This window comes from Lithobates pipiens, unplaced genomic scaffold (genome assembly GCF_037356315.1).
Source record: "Lithobates pipiens isolate NorthernLeopardFrog02 unplaced genomic scaffold, aLitPip1_a1.2 Scaffold_18, whole genome shotgun sequence".
Lineage (NCBI taxonomy): Eukaryota > Metazoa > Chordata > Amphibia > Anura > Ranidae > Lithobates > Lithobates pipiens.
Window position 1 is genome coordinate 366,640,179 of NW_027507758.1, and position 14,239 is coordinate 366,654,417.

Below are 14,239 nucleotides of genomic sequence, written 5' to 3' on the forward strand. Positions count from 1 at the left end.
GGACTGGTATCAGTGGTACGGTAATAGGCTTGTACACGTATAATATTCTTTCTTCCAAATATAGAAAGAATATTATACTTGACTGCTGCCCTTCTGCTGCAGTCTGCTAATCATTCACAACTCACTTGTTCCACAAAGCTCTTTATCAGGACTGGTAACTTGGTCTGTCTAGGGTGCTACGGTACATAGGCTTGGGTGCGGTACAGTCTGCTGTTCTGTAAGGACCGCTATCGGTCCACAATACATAGGGTTGCCGTGCACTACTGCTGACCGCTGCCCTATACTGCAGCAGTCCTTCATTGGTATAGGGACTGACGTACAGTCTGCTAATCACTAACACACAACCTGCTTGGTCCACAAAAGTTCTTATAAGGACTGGTAACTTGGTATAGGGTGCTACGGTACATAGGCCTGAGTGCGTTACAGTCTGCTGTTCTGTAAGGACCGCTATCGGTCCACAATACATAGGGTTGCCGTGCACTACTGCTGACCGCTGCCCTATACTGCAGCAGTCCTTCAGCGGTATAGGGACTGACGCACAGTCTGCTAAACACTAACACACAACCTGCTTGGTCCACAAAAGTTTTTATAAGGACTGGTAACTTGGTATAGGGTGCTACGGTACATAGGCCTGAGTGCAGTACAGTCTGCTGTTCTGTAAGGACCGCTATCGGTCCACAATACATAGGGTTGCCGTGCACTACTGCTGACCGCTGCCCTATACTGCAGCAGTCCTTCATTGGTATAGGGACTGACGTACAGTCTGCTAATCACTAACACACAACCTGCTTGGTCCACAAAAGTTCTTATAAGGACTGGTAACTTGGTATAGGGTGCTACGGTACATAGGCCTGAGTGCGTTACAGTCTGCTGTTCTGTAAGGACCGCTATCGGTCCACAATACATAGGGTTGCCGTGCACTACTGCTGACCGCTGCCCTATACTGCAGCAGTCCTTCATTGGTATAGGGACTGACGTACAGTCTGCTAATCACTAACACACAACCTGCTTGTTCCACAAAAGTTCTTATAAGGACTGGTAACTTGGTATAGGGTGCTACGGTACATAGGCTTGAGTGCGGTACAGTCTGCTGTTCTGTAAGGACCGCTATCGGTCCACAATAGATAGGGTTGACGTGCACCACTGCTGACCGCTGCCCTATACTGCAGCAGTCCTTCAGCGGTATAGGGACTGACGTACAGTCTGCTAAACACTAATACACAACCTGCTTGGTCCACAAAAGTTCTTATAAGGACTGGTAACTTGGTATAGGGTGCTACGGTACATAGGCTTGAGTGCGGTACAGTCTGCTGTTCTGTAAGGACCGCTATCGGTCCACAATAGATAGGGTTGACGTGCACCACTGCTGACCGCTGCCCTATACTGCAGCAGTCCTTCAGCGGTATAGGGACTGACGCACAGTCTGCTAAACACTAACACACAACCTGCTTGGTCCACAAAAGTTTTTATAAGGACTGGTAACTTGGTATAGGGTGCTACGGTACATAGGCCTGAGTGCGTTACAGTCTGCTGTTCTGTAAGGACCGCTATCGGTCCACAATACATAGGGTTGCCGTGCACTACTGCTGACCGCTGCCCTATACTGCAGCAGTCCTTCATTGGTATAGGGACTGACGTACAGTCTGCTAATCACTAACACACAACCTGCTTGGTCCACAAAAGTTCTTATAAGGACTGGTAACTTGGTATAGGGTGCTACGGTACATAGGCCTGAGTGCGTTACAGTCTGCTGTTCTGTAAGGACCGCTATCGGTCCACAATACATAGGGTTGCCGTGCACTACTGCTGACCGCTGCCCTATACTGCAGCAGTCCTTCAGCGGTATAGGGACTGACGCACAGTCTGCTAAACACTAACACACAACCTGCTTGGTCCACAAAAGTTCTTATAAGGACTGGTAACTTGGTATAGGGTGCTACGGTACATAGGCCTGAGTGCAGTACAGTCTGCTGTTCTGTAAGGACCGCTATCGGTCCACAATACATAGGGTTGCCGTGCACTACTGCTGACCGCTGCCCTATACTGCAGCAGTCCTTCATTGGTATAGGGACTGACGTACAGTCTGCTAATCACTAACACACAACCTGCTTGTTCCACAAAAGTTCTTATAAGGACTGGTAACTTGGTATAGGGTGCTACGGTACATAGGCTTGAGTGCGGTACAGTCTGCTGTTCTGTAAGGACCGCTATCGGTCCACAATAGATAGGGTTGACGTGCACCACTGCTGACCGCTGCCCTATACTGCAGCAGTCCTTCAGCGGTATAGGGACTGACGTACAGTCTGCTAAACACTAATACACAACCTGCTTGGTCCACAAAAGTTCTTATAAGGACTGGTAACTTGGTATAGGGTGCTACGGTACATAGGCTTGAGTGCGGTACAGTCTGCTGTTCTGTAAGGACCGCTATCGGTCCACAATAGATAGGGTTGACGTGCACCACTGCTGACCGCTGCCCTATACTGCAGCAGTCCTTCAGCGGTATAGGGACTGACGCACAGTCTGCTAAACACTAACACACAACCTGCTTGGTCCACAAAAGTTTTTATAAGGACTGGTAACTTGGTATAGGGTGCTACGGTACATAGGCCTGAGTGCGTTACAGTCTGCTGTTCTGTAAGGACCGCTATCGGTCCACAATACATAGGGTTGCCGTGCACTACTGCTGACCGCTGCCCTATACTGCAGCAGTCCTTCATTGGTATAGGGACTGACGTACAGTCTGCTAATCACTAACACACAACCTGCTTGGTCCACAAAAGTTCTTATAAGGACTGGTAACTTGGTATAGGGTGCTACGGTACATAGGCCTGAGTGCGTTACAGTCTGCTGTTCTGTAAGGACCGCTATCGGTCCACAATACATAGGGTTGCCGTGCACTACTGCTGACCGCTGCCCTATACTGCAGCAGTCCTTCAGCGGTATAGGGACTGACGCACAGTCTGCTAAACACTAACACACAACCTGCTTGGTCCACAAAAGTTCTTATAAGGACTGGTAACTTGGTATAGGGTGCTACGGTACATAGGCTTGAGTGCGGTACAGTCTGCTGTTCTGTAAGGACCGCTATCGGTCCACAATAGATAGGGTTGACGTGCACCACTGCTGACCGCTGCCCTATACTGCAGCAGTCCTTCAGCGGTATAGGGACTGACGTACAGTCTGCTAAACACTAATACACAACCTGCTTGGTCCACAAAAGTTCTTATAAGGACTGGTAACTTGGTATAGGGTGCTACGGTACATAGGCTTGAGTGCGGTACAGTCTGCTGTTCTGTAAGGACCGCTATAGGTCCACAATAGATAGGGTTGACGTGCACCACTGCTGACCGCTCACCTATACTGCAGCAGTCCTTCAGCGGTATAGGGACTAAGAGTTTTGTCACAGGGTCATTTAAAAAATGACATGCAGAGGAAGAGGCAGGCCCTTCCGCAGGGGTGGTAGGGGTAGGGCAGGAGCAACAGGCTTGAGCCAAAGTGGGAAGTTGCAGAAGGTGCGTTCAATTACTTTAAAGGATGCACCAGACTTGGTTGAGTGGCTCGCTCAGCCTTACTCTTCTGCACCCTCCTCATCCTCTCGATCTGCACCCTCTTCTTCACTCTCTGCTATGTGCACCCCCAAAGACACTACCACCAACAACACGACCACCACCACCACCACCACATACCTTCCGCTTGAGTCACTGGAATTATTTTCCGATCCATATCAAGAGGACATTTCTGATGCGCAGCCACTCTTGGTATTGGATCAGGAAGAGGAGGTAGCAACAAGCGCTACTCAGCAGTCTGACGCCAGTACCCAGATCAGCCCAAGGAGGAGGTTGGTCCCCGGTGTTGCTGCCTACTCTACTTATAGCGGTGGGGAAGGTGACGTTGATGATGACGTGTCTAGTGATGTCACGTGGGTGCCCACAAGAGAGGAAGAGGAGGGGAGTTCAGAGGGAGATATGGACCAGCAGATAGGGAGGAGAAGCAGCAATGACTTACATTGCACAGCAGGGACAAAGCAGACTGCAAATGTATCAGGAGCGAGTCATCGACCATGTACGGTCACATCTGGCGCTCCCAGGACACCGGCACATGGCTCCGCAGTGTGGGCTTTTTTTAACGTGTCCGCTGCTGACAATAGCGTTGCCATCTGCAATCTTTGCAGTCAACGCGTTAGTCGCGGTAAGCCCAATACTCACCTAGGGACGACCGCCTTAAGAAGGCACATGAGCAGCCATCACCGAGCCCAGTGGGAGCAACGGAACACACAAAGCCACACTGCAGGCTCTCACCGTCCAGCCTCGTCTTCTACTTCTCCTTCTCCTCTCTCCTCACAATTGTCCTCCACTCCACCTTCCATCACGCCAAGCTCACATTTTTCTGCAAAAAGGCAGGCTTCCGTGGGCCTAATGTTTGAGCGTAAAAAAATGATGACGCCGGATAACCCTCTTGCCCAACGGTTGGCGGCTGGCTTGTCAGAACTCATAGCCCGCCAACTACTGCCATATAAACTGGTGGACTCGGAGGCCTTTCGCAAATTTGTGGCCATTGGAACACCACAATGGAAGGTCCCAGGAAGGAAGTATTTCTCAGAGAAGGGCATCCCAGAGCTATATGGCCATGTTCAGCGGCAAGTGAATGTATCTCTGGCACACAGTGTCGGTGCCAAGATACATCTGACCACAGACACGTGGTCTAGCAAACACGGGCAGGGAAGGTATATCAGTTTTACTGCCCACTGGGTGAACCTTCTGACGGCCGTCAAGCATGTAACCCGTGGCACCCGTGTAGATTTGGTTTTACCGCCACGGATTGCATGCAGGCCTGACTCTTCTTCTCCTCCTCCTACTCCATCCTCCTCCCTCTCCTCCTCAGCTGCCTCCTCCTTTTCCGCTGCTAGCGTCTCTTCCACTGCACCGCCCAAGCTCCCCAGAACCTATTCCACATGCCAGGTGAGACGTTGCCATGCCGTGCTGCGTCTGTTGTGCCTGGAAGCAAAGAGCCACACTGGCCCGGCACTCCTTTCAGCTTTGCGTTCACAGGCAGATGAGTGGCTAACACCGCTCAATTTGACAGTTGGTAAAGTGGTGTGTGACAACGGTGCCAATCTGCTTAGCGCATTGAAACAGGGCAAAATCACGCACGTGCCGTGCATGGCACACGTCTTAAACTTGGTCGTGCAGCGATTCCTTGTCAAATACCCTGGGGTCCAGGACATCTTGCGGCAGGCAAGGAAAATCTCGGCCCATTTCAGAAGATCTTACACGGCCATGGCTCGCCTTGCTGACATTCAGCGGCGACACCATCTGCCGGTCAGACGTCTTATTTGCGATTGCCCGACGCGATGGAACTCAACCTTCTATATGCTTGATAGGCTGCTCCAGCAGAAACGTGCAGTTAACGTCTACCTGTATGAACTCTGCGAAAGAAACGGTTCTGGGGAGCTGGGTTTTTTTTCACCGCGCCAGTGGCTGCTCATGCGCGACACATGCAGACTTCTGCGGCCATTTGAGGAGATCACCAAACTGGTCAGTCGCAGCCATGGCGCCATCAGTGACATGGTACCTTATGCCTTCTTTCTGGAGCGTGCATTGCGTCGTGTCATTGATCAGGCTGTGGAGGAGCAGGAGCGGGAAGATGAGGAAGTCGCAATGCTGGATGAATTCCCAGGGGGGGCTACTCTATCTGAGACAAGTCAACAACAGGAGTCTGATGAGGAGTCAGAGGAGGATGGTGCCGGGGCGGATGAGCAGGAGCAAGAAGAGCATGCTTTAAACCTTTCTGGGATCCCTGTTGTGCGAGGATGGGGAGAGGAGAATGAAGAGGACGACATTATCCTGGATGATGAGCAGGAGCCAGGCCACCACACCGCTTCCACTTTAGTGCAAATGGGGGCCTTCATGCTCCAGTGTTTTAATAGGGACCCCCGTATAAAAAGCATGAGGGTCAAGGACCAGTACTGGGTGGCAACGTACTTAGACCCCCGGTACAAACACAAAATGGCGGAAATGTTACCGCCGTCGCAGAGGGCTGTCAGAATGCAGCACTTCCAGGCCTTGCTTCGAGAAATGCTGCATTCTGCTTTTGCGTGCGCTGGCAGAGGAGCAATTCCCACTCCCAGAGAAGGATTTGCGGGTACCAATCCAACAGCGCCTGCAAGAAGAGGCCGGTTTGAAGATGTGTTGGTGACTTCGGATATGAGGTCATTCTTTCAGCCGACCCATCGACAGGTGTCATCCGGATCCAGCATCAGGGAACGCCTAGACCGTCAGGTGTCCGACTACATTGGGTTAACGGCCGATGTGGACGCTCTGAGGAGTGATGAACCCCTAGACTACTGGGTGGGCAGGCTTGACCTCTGGCCAGAGCTTGCCCAATTTGCAATCGAACTGTTGGCTTGCCCCTCATCCAGTGTCCTGTCCGAAAGGACGTTCAGCGCAGCAGGGGGGATTGTGACCGATAAGCGTACTCGCCTAGCTCACCACAGTGTTAACTACCTCACATTTCTAAAAATGAATGAGGCATGGATCTCGGAGGAATTCAACACATGTGATCAGTAGACCATGTATATGTCTATAAACAATTTTTGGAATCAAGCACACAGACCTTCTTAATTCATTTGGCTCACTTCCCTGACCCAAAAAAGCACACCGTACTATATGCCCCTACCCTCCTCTTTGAAGAGGTTGAGCGGTGTCATATTTCTACTGGGGCTGCTTATTATGAGGGGTTCCCACCATCCCTGTGCTGTGCTGACTTCCTCCTGGGTGTTCTTATTATGAGGGGCTCCCACCATCCCTGTGCTGTGCTGACTTCCTCCTGGGGGTTCTTATTATGAGGGGATCACACCATCCCTGTGCTGTGCTGACTTCCTCCTGGGGCTGCTTACGGTGCTGCTGTCAGCGCTGTATGTCACGGAGCTGCTGTCAGCGCTGTATGTCACGGAGCTGCTGTCAGCGCTGTATGTCACGGAGCTGCTGTCAGCGCTGTATGTCACGGAGCTGCTGTCAGCGCTGTATGTCACGGAGCTGCTGTCAGCGCTGTATGTCACGGAGCTGCTGTCAGCGCTGTATGTCACGGAGCTGCTGTCAGCGCTGTATGTCACGGAGCTGCTGTCAGCGCTGTATGTCACGGAGCTGCTGTCAGCGCTGTATGTCACGGAGCTGCTGTCAGCGCTGTATGTCACGGTGCTGCTGTCAGCGCTGTATGTCACGGAGCTGCTGTCAGCGCTGTATGTCACGGAGCTGCTGTCAGTGCTGTATGTCACGGAGCTGCTGTCAGCGCTGTATGTCACGGAGCTGCTGTCAGCGCTGTATGTCACGGAGCTGCTGTCAGCGCTGTATGTCACGGTGCTGCTGTCAGCGCTGTATGTCACGGAGCTGCTGTCAGCGCTGTATGTCACGGAGCTGCTGTCAGCGCTGTATGTCACGGAGCTGCTGTCAGCGCTGTATGTCACGGAGCTGCTGTCAGCGCTGTATGTCACGGAGCTGCTGTCAGCGCTGTATGTCACGGAGCTGCTGTCAGCGCTGTATGTCACGGAGCTGCTGTCAGCGCTGTATGTCACGGAGCTGCTGTCAGCGCTGTATGTCACGGAGCTGCTGTCAGCGCTGTATGTCACGGAGCTGCTGTCAGCGCTGTATGTCACGGAGCTGCTGTCAGCGCTGTATGTCACGGAGCTGCTGTCAGCGCTGTATGTCACGGTGCTGCTGTCAGCGCTGTATGTCACGGAGCTGCTGTCAGCGCTGTATGTCACGGAGCTGCTGTCAGTGCTGTATGTCACGGAGCTGCTGTCAGCGCTGTATGTCACGGAGCTGCTGTCAGCGCTGTATGTCACGGAGCTGCTGTCAGCGCTGTATGTCACGGTGCTGCTGTCAGCGCTGTATGTCACGGAGCTGCTGTCAGCGCTGTATGTCACGGAGCTGCTGTCAGCGCTGTATGTCACGGAGCTGCTGTCAGCGCTGTATGTCACGGAGCTGCTGTCAGCGCTGTATGTCACGGAGCTGCTGTCAGCGCTGTATGTCACGGTGCTGATGTCAGTGCTCTGTATTACGGTGCTGCTGTCAGTGCTCTGTATCTCCTGCACCCTCTTGTTTGCCTACCCTGGTCCCTGACCTTCCCTCTCCTCCATTGCCTTCATTAGCTCCATAGTCCTGAATTGTCAGAACAATTTCCCAAATAAAAAAAAAATGCTTGTAGTTATCGATCCCAAATTCACCTCATACATGTATTATGCTATTGTCCAGGTGGTGGGACTACGTGCTACCCCCTAATAATTACCCCGTGGCCGCAAATTCGACCTAAAGGTTTGCGAAATTCGCCTCCCATTGAAGTCAATGGAGCCCGCGGCGAACGGTCGTTTTCGCGAACGTTTGTGTCCGTTCGCGTTTCGCGTTCGCGAAACGTCCCGTCGGAAGTTCGTCCATCACTACAGGGGAGCTCGGTTTTTTCTCACCACGCCAGTGGGGCATGATCAGGGATGCATGCACTGTCCTGTCACCATTTGAGGAGGCCACTAGGATGGTGAGCAGTGACAGTGCATGCATCAGTGACACTGTACCTCTTGTCCATCTCTTGGAGCATACGCTGCATGGAATAATGGACGGGGCACTTGAGGCAGAACAGAGGCAGGAAGAGGAGGAATTCCTTGCCTCTCAAGGCCCCCTTTATCCAGACAGTGTTCCTGCTGTGCCACCCATCACACAGGAAGAGGATGAGGAGGAGGAAGAGAAGGAGGAGGATGATTGTGTCAGCATGGAGGTGGAGGCTGGCACTCAGCATCAGAAGCAGCAGTCTTGTAGGGATGATTTACAGTCCCAAGAAACACGTGGACTTGTACGTGGCTGGGAGGAGGTAGCTGCGGATCATGTTGCCCTTAGTGACCCAGAGGACTCCGGACCGAATGCCTCAGCTAACCTACGCTGCATGGCCTCCCTGATCCTGCAAAGCCTGCGGAAGGATCCTCGTATTCTTCGGATCAAGGAGAGGGACCATTACTGGCTGGCCACTCTCCTTGATCCATGGTACAAGGGTAAGGTTGCCGACCTTATCTTGCCATCGCAGAGGGAGCAGAGGATGAGACATCTCCGGGAGGCCTTGCAGAAAGGTCTGTGCAACTCGTTCCCAGAGACTGGGAGGTTACAAACTCCTGGTCCTGGACAACGTTTTGCTGAGGCATCGGTCAGAAGGAGCGGTGGAGAAGGTGGCCATCCGACTGATGCTTTCAGACAATTTTTTAGTCCGCAGCCCCAAGGTATGATCGGTTCCAGCAACCATCGCCAGCGTCTGATTTACATGGTGCAGGAATACCTAGGGGCAAGGTCAGACTTGGACACCTTTCCCACCGAAAATCCTCTAGCTTACTGGGTCTTGAGGATGGATCACTGGCCAGAGCTTGCACAGTATGCAATTGAGCTACTGGCCTGTCCTGCATCCAGCGTTCTTTCGGAACGCACCTTCAGTGCTGCTGGTGGCTTTGTTACCGATCACAGGGTGCGCCTGTCCACCGAATCAGTTGATCGACTGACCTTCATCAAGATGAATCAGTCTTGGATCACCCACAGCTACCAAGCACCTGAAGCTGATGTAACCGATATATATCACATCCCTTCAAGACTACCTATGCTGATGCTGAGTGACTGTCCTGTTATGTTGATTGTCTATCCTCTTCCTCCTCCGCTGATATGTTGGAAGAACATTTCTGGTTCTGGGTGATGCCATCAGCCCAATTTTTCTGCCCCTGTTTAACAGGGGAGTTTAAGTACAATTTTTGATGCAATGCTTTGCAGCAGGGCTAATTCCTGCAATAAAACTAGAGTATATGGGAGAGGTTGCAGTGTGGTGGCACCAGCACCAGTGCCTAAGGCCCAATTTTTCTGCCCCTGTTTAACAGGGGCGTTTAAGTACAATTTTTGATGCAATGCTTTGCAGCAGGGCTAATTCCTGCAATAAAACTAGAGTATATGGGAGAGGTTGCAGTGTGGTGGTACCAGCACCAGTGCCTAAGGCCCAATTTTTCTGCCCCTGTTTAACAGGGGCATTTAATTACAATTTTTGATGCAATGCTTTGCAGCAGGGCTAATTCCTGCAATAAAACTAAAGTATATGGGAGAGGTTGCAGTGTCGTGGCACCAGCACCAGTGCCTAAGGCCCAATTTTTCTGCCCCTGTTTAACAGGGACATGTAATTACAATTCTTGATATAATATTTCACAGGAGGACCCGTTCCTGTGCCCACCCAGAGTAACTGTGAGGACTTATAGTGTTGTGGCACCAGAACCACAACCACCAAAGGTCAATTTTTCTACCACTGTTCAACAATGGCATGTAATTACAATTCTTGACATAATCGTTCACAGCAGGGCGCTCCAGCGCCCACCAAGAGTCACTTTGAGGGCTTACAATGTTGTGGCAAAACCAACACCTTGTTCCGCCATTTCTGCAGAGCATATAGGGCAGGCCCCTACTTTCAAACATCCAACTTACAAACATCTCCTACTTGCAAACGGAAGGAGACAACAGCAAGTGAGATGAAAAAAGATGGACGACAAAACAAATTATACAGGGGTGATAACCCTTCCCTATGTTTTCCAAAAAGCTTAAAAATTGTTTTTTTGACTGGAGCTACACTTTAAAAATGTACCAGTTGAAAATTACAAACAGATTCAACTTAACACAACAATCCTACACAGTCCCTGTCTTGTTTGCACCGCCTGTATACTGCTGTTCTGAGTATATAGGGCCTGGGGGCCACACGCATTTCCTTTTTTTAATATGGGTACGGGGTTGTCCTTAATATGCGTACAAGACCCAAAGGGGCTGGTAATGGGCAGGGAGGGCTACCCATGCCATTTTTCTCAATGATTTTCAACCATATTGCAGGAACCAGATATAACATTAAAACTGCAAGCAGTTTTCAATGATGTTATTTCCGTTTAATGTCATTTTGTGCAGGGACTGTTCTAAACACGGGAAACACGTGGCACTTCACAGGCATACTACAGACACCCCCCAGGCACCATATTTAAAGGAATATTTCACATTTTTTTTCATTTTAATCGTCATTAAAATCAGTGCTCCCGCCAAAACGGACATTTTTAAAAACATTTTAGGCATTGACCCATGTCCCCTGGGGCAGGAGCCAGGTCCCCAAACCCTTTTTAGGACAGTATCTTGCATATTAGCCGTTAAAATTAGCACTTTTAATTTCGAACGTTCGAGTCCCATAGATTTCAATGGGGTTCTAAAGTTCGTACGAATTTGGGGTCCGTTCGAAAGTTCTGGTGTGAACCGAACCGGGGGGTGTTCGGCTCATCCCTACTCCTCACCTGGTTGCTGCCACACATGCTTGACACCATCTGTAACAAATACATTTTTCTTGGTCTGACCACAAGGTTCCAGTAATCCATGTCCTTAGTCTGCTTGTCCTGAGCAAACTGTTTGCAAGCTTTCTTGTGTGTCATCTTTAGAAGAGGCTTCCTTTTGGGACAACAGTCATGCAGACCAATTTGATGCAGTGTGCGGCATATGGTCTGAGCACTGACAGGCTGACCCCCCCCACCCCTCCAACCTCTGCAGCAATGCTGGCAGCACTCATATGTCTATTTCCCAAAGACAACCTCTGGATATGACGCTGAGCATGTGCAATCAACTTCTTTGGTTGACCATGGTGAGGCCTGTTCTGAGTGGAACCTGTCCTGTTAAACCACTGCCTCTCAGATTCAGAGTCTTGGTCTATAGCCTAGGCCAGTGATGGAGAACCTTGGCACCCCAGATGTTTTGGAACTACATTTCCCATGATGCTTATGCACTCTGCAGTGTAATTAAGCATCATGGGAAATGTAGTTCCAAAACATCTGGGGTGCCAAGTTTCGCCATCACTGGCCTAAGCCATCTTTATGTAGAGCAAAATTTAACCACCTGCTCCCCATTCACACCTGAAACCTTGCAACAGTCACATGACACTGGGGGGGGGGGGTGGCTAATTGGGCCCAATTTGGACATTTTCACTTAGGGGTGTACTCACTTTTGTTGCCTGCAGTTTAGACATTAATGGTTGTGTGTTGAGTTATTTTGAGGGGACAGAAAATTGACACTGTAATAAACCCTTTACACTCACTACTTTGCATTGTATAAAAGTGTAATTTCTTCAGTGTTGTCACATGAAAAAATATAATAAAATATTTACAAAAATGTGAGGAGGTGTACTCACTTGTGTAAGACACTGTATACACACACACATTTGAAGCTCTAGTGAATCTTTATATATAAACAGTGCAATTGCATCAAAAGCTGCCTCTCTGTGTACTTTGTTCTAATTAGGGGTGGTCTGAATATACCTGGGTTTGGTTCATGCGACATTTGCTGAAAAGCTCATAAGAACTGGATGTTAATCCGGACTCCAATGATGTCAATAGGAGCCAATTGTTTAACATCAGTTATAGCCATTTTCAAGGCTAATAGGTGATGGAAAAATCAAACAAATTGCATGGGGGGGGGGGGGGGGGGTCTGGGCAATTCCTGGGGGGGACATGTACCAATGAATGCATTTGTGTTTAAAATACTGTTTTGCAGGGGCAACAATTTTAATAATGTTTAAAGTGAAGCATCAAAACTGCCCGATTTCTTTGAACAAGCCTGTGAAGTGACAGACCTGTACATTGTATACAAAAATGATATTTACAAAGACAAAACAATGCTATTTAAATTGCCAGTAATTGATAGCTCCCTGCTAGCTAGTACCCCTACCAACAAAAAGATTAACAGTAAATAAACACACCACAAACCTTGACAAATTCTTATCGCTTGTACTGAATGACAGATCCCAGGCTATTGGCTGGATTGCAAACAAAGGGTTAGAGATGGTGGCTGAGGTCATTGGCCAAATACAGCCATATTTATTGACCAAATAGAGCCATGGCCATATGTGGTCAGTGATGCCAGTCACCATTCCGTCCTTTGTTTACATTCAGCTGTCAGCTGAGAATCCCCAGCTGACAACTAAATGGATGGGCAAGAATACATTACTGGTTGCTAGAAAGCCACAACCACATTGAGTGGGATGTTGTCACATTTAGCAGCACCAGTAATATCACTAGTAATTTGGCAGGTGGGCTAACACCCAATTTAGAGCACCCATTTTCTGAACGCTAAACATGTAAATTTCAAACTGAATTTAAATTCAGTATGAAATCGAATGCTCATCCTGAGTTATAATATAAAACATCCCACATTCTTCCAGCCAATGCACTCAAGGTTCCTGCTGTGAATGTTATAAAGTGTCCCAGGAGGTCATATGTCCACTAATTATGCCATGCTTCTAGACCGAACCAGTCTCTGACACATCCCTCCTGTATTTCACTTTCTTTGATAAAATGCTTTTATTGAATTTACACTGCATAACCGAAATCAAGATAAGGGCACGCAGCTGACTTAGTGTAGGATAGCTGAATAATCCAAAGTGCACTTACAGTCATACAGACGCTATCAAAGGGGACTTATTCTGGGGTATCCTGACTTTGTGTCAGCTGCATAGACTGCTCTGCATTGAAAATATTTGAGATATTGGTGGAGATTTTTATTTTCACTTAGGATTAAAATACACAGGAAAAAAAAAGAAAGCATGAAATACATGAATGATGTGAAGAAACTACAGTACTGGCATCCTGTCACTTCAGTGTCCCCCTCTGTGTAATACAAACAATTATGACAATTAAATATTCTCTTACATGTCATGCCAAAGTGGAAGATCTGTGAGTTGTTTGGCTTTGTACTGTCATTATATGGCAATGTGTAGCCATAAGCAGTCAGGAAGTCATCATTTGGATTTCCATTTAATACCCCTGAAATAAAATAGAAGAGGTAAGCACACATTTGACAAATTGTGATATAACAAAGTGGCAACAATAAAGTCTGTTCTCACTGACTTGTTTCCAGTTACACAGCAATAATTAGCCCCTGTACACACGGTTGGACATTCCGACAACAAAATCCGTCGGATTTTGTCTGACGGATTTTATCCGAAACCGGTGTTGCATACACACGGTCGGACAAAGTTGTCGGAAAATCCGATCCTTCTGAACGTGATGATGTTTTTTCGTTACGACGGGACTACGTTCAGGCTAGTAGCCAATAGCTTTGGTCTAGGAATTTGATCTCAGCATGCGTGGCACTTTGTCCGGTCGGAATTCTCTACAAACGATTGGACAAAGTCTGATCGGATCATGTCAGAAAAT

At 49.0% G+C, this 14,239-nt stretch overlaps 1 protein-coding gene across 1 annotated transcript in view; it reads right to left on the reverse strand.

Annotated features, from left to right (window-relative positions):
• Window positions 1-14,239, reverse strand: part of LOC143986725 (uncharacterized) — a 147,150-nt gene that overhangs the window by 79,864 nt on the left and 53,047 nt on the right. The window contains 1 exon segment of the mRNA XM_077485132.1: window positions 13,733-13,846. Within this exon segment, the coding sequence (XP_077341258.1) occupies window positions 13,733-13,846 (114 nt within the window).